The 7141-nt window shown below is 41.5% G+C and overlaps 1 protein-coding gene across 6 annotated transcripts in view; it reads left to right on the top strand.

Moving 5' to 3' along the window:
• Positions 1-7141, top strand: part of C2CD3 (C2 domain containing 3 centriole elongation regulator) — a 160935-nt gene that overhangs the window by 130445 nt on the left and 23349 nt on the right. For all 6 annotated transcript variants that reach the window (XM_017532972.2, XM_017532971.2, XM_017532970.2 and 3 more), the window contains 2 exons: positions 2369-2530; positions 5076-5296. In XM_017532972.2, coding sequence (XP_017388461.1) covers positions 2369-2530; positions 5076-5296 — 383 coding nt within the window. The remainder of the gene's footprint in view (positions 1-2368; positions 2531-5075; positions 5297-7141) is intronic.

The raw sequence follows: 7141 nt of genomic DNA, 5'->3' as shown, positions 1-7141 counted from the left end.
AAAATCACATCCTTTGCAGCAATGTGGTTGCAGCTGGAGGCCATTATAAGCTAATTAACACAGGAACAGAAAACCAAATACTGCATGTATTGCCTTATAAGTAGTAGCTAAGCATTGGGTACTCATGGACATAAAGATAGCAACAAGAGAAACTAGGGACTACTAGAGGGAGGAGAAAGGAAAGAGGACAAAAGTTGAAAAACTGTTGGATAATATGCTTAGTACCTGGGTGATGGGATCATTCATACCCCAAACCTCAGCATCCTGCATATATACCCCCGGATCTAAAATACAAATTGAACTTATAAATATTTAAAACTAGGAATTTTCACCCTACAAGTGATACCATCAAGAAAGTGAAAAGACAACCCATAGAATGGGAGAAAATATTTGCAAGTTGTAGATCTCATATCTAGAGCATATAAAGGGGACCAGGTGCAGTGGTCCACACCTGTAATCCTAGTACGTGGGGAGGCTGAGGTGGGAGGATTGCTTCACCTCAGGAGATCAAGTCCACCTTATTTTTTATAGGGACGGGCAACATGGTGAGAGCCCATCTCCACAAAAAAAATTTAAAAAACTAGTCCGACGTGGTGGTGTGCATCTGTGGTCTTAGCTACTCAGGAGGCTGAGTTGGGAGGATCACTTGAGCCCAGGAAGTCAGGGCTGCATTGAGCCATGATCACACCACTGCACTCCAGTCTGGGAGATAAAGTGAGACCCTGCCTCAAAATAATATATAGAATATACAAAGAGCTCTTACAACTCAATAATAAAAAGCAAATAACTCAGTTTAAAAATTGGCAAAGGATCTGAATAGACATTTCTTCAAAAAAGGTATACAGATAGCCAATAATCACAGTAAAAGATGCAAATCAAAACCACAATGAAGTATCACTTCATATGCACTAGGGTGACTATATTTTTAAAAAAAGTTATCTCCAGCCTTTGGAGGACTGGATAAATTGGAACCCTTATACATTGCTGTTGGGATTGTAAAATGCTGCAGGTGCACTGAAAAATAATCCGGCGGTTCCTTAAAAGGTTAAACATGGAGTAACCATATGACCCAGTAATTCTTCTAGTTCTGTGCCCAAAAGAAATGAAAACATAGGTCCACATAGAAACTTGTACACTTAATGTTTGTAGCAGCATTATTTCTAATAACCAAAAAGTAGAAACAACTCATGCCCATCAATTGAGGAGTAGATAAACAAAATGTGGTATATCCAACAGAATATTATTCAGCTGTGAAAAGGAATGAAGGACTGATACATACATGCATGCTATACTACAGATGAAGCTTGAAAACGGCATGCTGAATGAAAGAAGCCAGTCATTAAAAAAATATATACTGTATGTCCATTTATATGAAATATCTAGAATGGGCAAACCTATGGAGGCAGAAAATAAATTAGTAGTTGCCTAGGGCTGGGAAGTGTGGAATGATTCCTAATGAGTATGAGGTTGTTTTGCAAATTGTAAAAATGTTCTGAACTGATTTCTGGTAACAGGTAACTCTGAGTATAATAAAAACCATTAATAATATAGGTGAATTGTATGGCATGTGAATTATATCTCAATAAAGGTGTGAATTTATGAAAGATTGCTGGAGTCACGTTCTTGAATACCATGCTCAGGAATTTGAGATTTGTCTAAAAGCCAAAGCTAGAAAGGAATGGTGGTGATTACACGGCGTAATATATGTTGAATGCTTATAACAGGGCTTGGCATACGATAAGGACTCCAAATATATTGTTGTTCTTGTTATTATTACTTCAGGGTTTTGGGTTTTTGTTGTTGTTGTTGTTGTTTTTTGTTTGTTTGGTTGTTTTGTTTTATTTTTTTTTTTTTTTGAGACAGAGTCTCACTGTGTCACCCAGGCTGGAGTGCAGTGGTGTGATTTCAGCTTACTCTACCTCCCAGGTTCAAGTTATTCTCCCACCTCAGCCTCTAGAGTAAGTGGGATTACAGGAACTCACCACCACACCCAGCTAATTTTTGTATTTTTAATAGAGACAGGGTTTCGCCATATTGGCCAGGCTGGTCTTGAACTTCTGGTCTCAAGTGAACCACTCACCTCGGCCTGCCAAAGTGCTGGGATTATAGGCATGAGCCACCACCCCCAGCCAGATTTATGTTTTAGAAAAATCACTTGTGAAGAAAGAATTAAAAGCGGGTCGGCAAGATTGAAGACAAGATTATTTTGGAGACATTTATAATCTAGGCAAGAGATGATAAGGCTAGAACTATGGTAGTGGGGTTAGATTCGTAGTTCCATTTCAGAATAGTGATTTGTTTATTGTCACACTAGGAGTGTTCTCATTGATTGAGAATTTATTTTGCTCCCTTTTTTTTTTTTTGACAGAAGTGGTATCACAAGAAGCCAAGCATCACGCCATGAAGAGCATGTGCAGAACATTCGCCGATTTCACGAATCCCTGCATCAGGGAGAGTCACTCTTGCCGTGTGATGACAAACTGACCACATCACCCTTGTCCTCCCAAACCTCCATTCTGACTTCTCTCAGGTGAGGCTCTGCTGAGATAGGATGCAGGAAACCATAACGGAGAACAAGGTGAATGAGAAATGGCAATGTACATTACTGCTTTTCCATCACCTGCCACCTGCGTGGGAACTTTAGTAGAAGGCTCTTTTGCATGTTAGTATCAGGTTGGACCCTGGAGCCTCATGGGATTTCTCATAGATGAATCTGTATTAGCTTGGGACTATCCATTCCTTCAGGGGCTCTGTTACTGATACACCTGTAAATGCAAGAGTTTCAGGTTGTTCACCAAAACGTAATAATAGCCACATCTCACAGCCTCCCACACTCTTTAGAACTTACAAAGCTTCATCCTGCCTGCTGTCTTTATAATCACAACCATTGACTTTTTCCAGACCAGCCTCTCTCCTGCTAACTCTTTTCTGTTCCTTTCTTACTTTAGTTAGCACCTGAGCCAGAGAATCACTGTGAGAATTGAAAGGGCCTTGATTGATCAGCTAAATCAGCCCCTAGCTCATCTAATGAAAAGTGTGGTGCAGTGGAAAGGACACAGCCTCAGAGTAAGATAGACCTGACCTTCAATCTTTGCTCTGCCCGTCTGAGTGGAGGAGATAGCCATGTTGCGAAATAATTATAATGCAGGGTAGTAAAAGCTGCAGTTTTCCTGGCCAAAAGTAGACAGGGGAATGCCTAACATTCTGGATTGGCCCTAGAAAGTTTTAAAGAAGTCACATTTGAACTGGTCTTTGAGGGGCATTCTGTATGGAAAGAACTTACAATGCTCAGGGGCAAGTCAGTGCCAGCAGTGCATACAGGAAATGCCAGCAGTGCATACAGGAAAAAGCTGAGCATAAGATGCAAGGAGCAGGATGAGTTTTATAAGAGTCAGATAATGAAGGTCCTTGAATGTCAGACTAAGAGCTTGACCATTAGAACAATTATTCTTAAGTGAAAAGTGTTGGGGGAAGGAAAGAAGGAGAGTATGTAAAGTTTAAGGAAAAAAGTGTTTAAAAGATTTTGTGTTAGTGTGTTATATAGATGAAAGCTTCTTATGCTACCCAGGCTGGTCTTGAACACCTGGCCTCGCCTCCTTATTCACCAGGACAACAGGCCTGAGCCACCATGGCTCCCAGCTTGTTTTTTTGGTTGGTTGGTTGGTTGGTTGAGACGGAGTCTTGCATTGTTACTCGGGCTGGAGTGCAGTGATGCAATCTCAGCCCACTGCAACCTCTGCCTTCCGGGTTCAAGTGATTCCCCTGCCTCAGCCTCCCAAGTAGCTGGGATTACAGGCGCCCGCCACCACACCCAGCTAAGTTACTGTATTTTAGTAGAGATGGAGATCACAAGTATTTAGTGTCACAGGTGTTTAGTGTCTATGCTGTGTTGATTGTACCAGACACATTGAGTATACTAAGGAAAGAGAGAAGTTTGAGATATATCTTCTATTTCGACATGCTTGTGGCCTACTTAGGGAAACTGAACTAACATATAATGAAACAATTAAGGGAAAATGTAAGAAAATGTTTGATGTGTGAAATGATGAGAGTGAACAAGTTTAAGGGACAGGTGGTCCAATGATTTGGGATAATGGCCTTTGGAAAAAAGAAATGTGAGCTGCAACCTTAAAAGTTGAATGGAATAGAAACAGAGCAGGGAGTTGCTTGAACTTGGGTTCCAGTATCAGCAGAAGTATGAGGAACAAATGGACCCCGCTGAAACAGAGCCCATCTGTTGTAGAAAAAGTGCAAGACTTGGAGTCCCAAATTCTGAGTAGCTACATTCTGCTCCTTGCTCTGGACAAGTCACTTAAGTTCTCTGAACCTCAAGTTCCTCGTTTATAATTACTGATCTTATATGATTAGCTGAAAATTAAACAAGATAATATGTTTAAAAGCATAAATATAAAATCCTATGCAAGTGAAGGTTGGTGTGATTTCTTATTGGAGAGTGGTGAGAATGTGGCCCTATTAAAAAATCACTTATTTATGTCCTTTTATCCATTCAACATTCTTTTGTGCCAAGCACTATGTTGGGTGCAGTAGACATAAAGGAATTGGCACAGAGCTCACTGTACACCAGGGGAAATAGATGTGAAATAAATGAGTGAAGTGATAGAAGAGTGCAGAAACAACTATGGAGCACGAAAGAGGAGCCCCTAAACTAATTTAGAGTCAGGGAAGGCTTTTTAGAAGTCACTTGCCTGAAAAATCAGGATTGGTTATGAGGTAGCAAAGCCCAGAGTAGGGCTTTATTCTGTCAAAGTAAAGAGAAATAAGGACTGGAAAGATGGTCAAGAATAGTTTATTTCTGAGGAAGTGGCATTTTTGCTGGGCATCAGAAGAGGAATCGCATTAGACAGACAAAAGCGGGGGAAAGTTGTCCCCAGCAGCAGACTTGCAGTCAGAGGAATGAAGGATGAGTTAGCGGATTGGAGAGAGAGGGCCTTAGTATATTAGTAGACCAAGTGAGAGGTATTAAGGCGTTGGCTAAGTGGTAGTGTCCAGGAGACATAAAAGATGTTCATAATCTCTGTGAATGACCCTTTGTCTTCTCTCCTTTTTGTTGATAGGAAGAATCTGAGTGAGCTTGATCAGATCCAGCGGTACTTCAGCCAGAAGCTTACGAAGCCTTTCCTTCCCCTCAGCCCTCAGACTCATATGGCCATCTCACAGCACCAGGAGAGCTGTAGGGACCATCCTGGTTCAGGAGCCAGCAGCCTAGACCCTGGGAGCCAGTGCATCCTGGAGAAATCCAGTAACCTGGTGTTGCAAGTCAGCTCCTTAATCACGGGTATGACTTAGATCCTTTCTTATCGAGATGTTACGGTGACTGGGTGCCAATTCAAAAAGCATTTGAATGTTTTCCTTCAGACAAGCACCTATGACAAATAAAGCCCAATTGTTTTCACCCTCTTCCCTTTTTTTTTTTTTTTAAACCGTCTTGCTTTTGAAAATGAGGGACATAATAGTATGGCACAGCAACATGGGACAATGGAAGGAGCATTGGACTCACCCAGGTCCTTGATGGACTTCCGGTACAGACTCAGGGTCTGACTCTGAACATGTCATTTCCCTTCTTGGGCTTCAGTTTCCCTAGCCAAGAAAAGAGTTGGGTAGATTTGATGAGTGGTTTCTTAATAGCAGTTCTTGAACTTGTGCCACTCTGAGAAAATGATCAACAACAAAGATATTTAAAATTCTAATTCTCAGAGCCCAGAAGTCTGCACTTTTACCAATCACCCTCGATGATTCGGGATGTTAGTGGCTCATAGTCCACCCTTTGAAAAACCCCTTTGGAGCAGTGGTTCTCACTTTAGCTGCATATTGGAATTACTGAAGGACTTTAAAAAAAAAACCCATGCCCAGGCTGTACTATAGGTCAACAGAATCTCTGAGGTGGAACCCAGGCATCAGTATTATTTCTAACTCCCCAGGTAATTCTAGTGTGTAGACAAGACTGAGACTGCTCTAGAGCAAGTATTGGCCAACCTGCCTAAGCATAAGAAACACCCAGGGCACTTGCAGTGAGATACAGATTCCTGGGTCCTATTCCATCCTACTCAATCAGGATCCAGGGTTACAACCTAGAAATCTTTATCAGGCAAGCTTCAGGGAACACTGTGAAATCAACTAGATCAGCATCTTTAGCCCTCACTTGTTTTTTGCTCAAGCACAATGCATAGATTCTACACAGGGATGAAGAGATTCAATTTTCTTTGTCTAAAAGAAAGGAAAAACACCATGATTGATACTAAGTACAAACCTTTCTATCCTCTTCTTCCAGATACCAAACCTGTTGGTATCCATGGCCCCAGGTAAATACCCTGTTTGAATTCCACTTGCTTGGATATTTTCAGTCAAGTGTTTATTGAGCACCATCTGTGCCAGGCACTATTCTTTGTTCCAGGAGGATGTAGTGGTGGACATGGCAGGCATTATCTCTCCCTTCATCAAGCTTATATTCTATAGTCAACCAAAGAAAAATCCTCCCACAACGAAAATATGAGAGCAAAACAGATGGAGGCTTGTTTGGAGTAGAGGTGGAAACAAATAGGGGAATCTTTCTAAAGGGGCATATTAAAAGAGGAGAGAGAAGAGAAATGTGGCCGGGCATAGTGGCTTACACCTGTAATCCCGGCACTTTGGGAGGCCGAGGCGGGTGGATCACTTGAAGTCAGGAGTTTGAAACCAGCCTGGCCAACATGGCAAAACCCCATCTCTACTAAAAATACAAAAATTAGCCAAGTGTGGTGGTAGATGCCTATAGTCTCAGTTACTCAGGAGGCAGAGACACAAGAATCGCTTAAACCCAGGGAGCAGCGGTTGCAGTGAGCCAAGATCACTCCACTGCACTACAGGCTGGGTGACAGAGTGAGACTCCATCTCAAAAAAAAAAAAAAAAAAAAAGAATTGAAGAATTGAAGCTGTGTGGCCTTGAAGCCAAACTTGGGTGTTTAATGTTTATCCTGGAAGAAATGGGAAGTTCTCAGCAAGCAGATGGCAGAATGAGAACTGGTTCTCACAGGGAGAATTAATTTGAAAATGGAAAGATGATTAGATCAGGAAAACCATTTACAAAAAAATGCAAAAGCCTGCCCTGCCTCTATTATGCCTCAGTATCTTTTTTTTTTTTTTT

The sequence above is a fragment of the Cebus imitator genome, unplaced genomic scaffold, assembly GCF_001604975.1.
Source record: "Cebus imitator isolate Cc_AM_T3 unplaced genomic scaffold, Cebus_imitator-1.0 Scaffold79, whole genome shotgun sequence".
Lineage (NCBI taxonomy): Eukaryota > Metazoa > Chordata > Mammalia > Primates > Cebidae > Cebus > Cebus imitator.
This window is presented reverse-complemented; position numbering and strand designations above follow the sequence as displayed.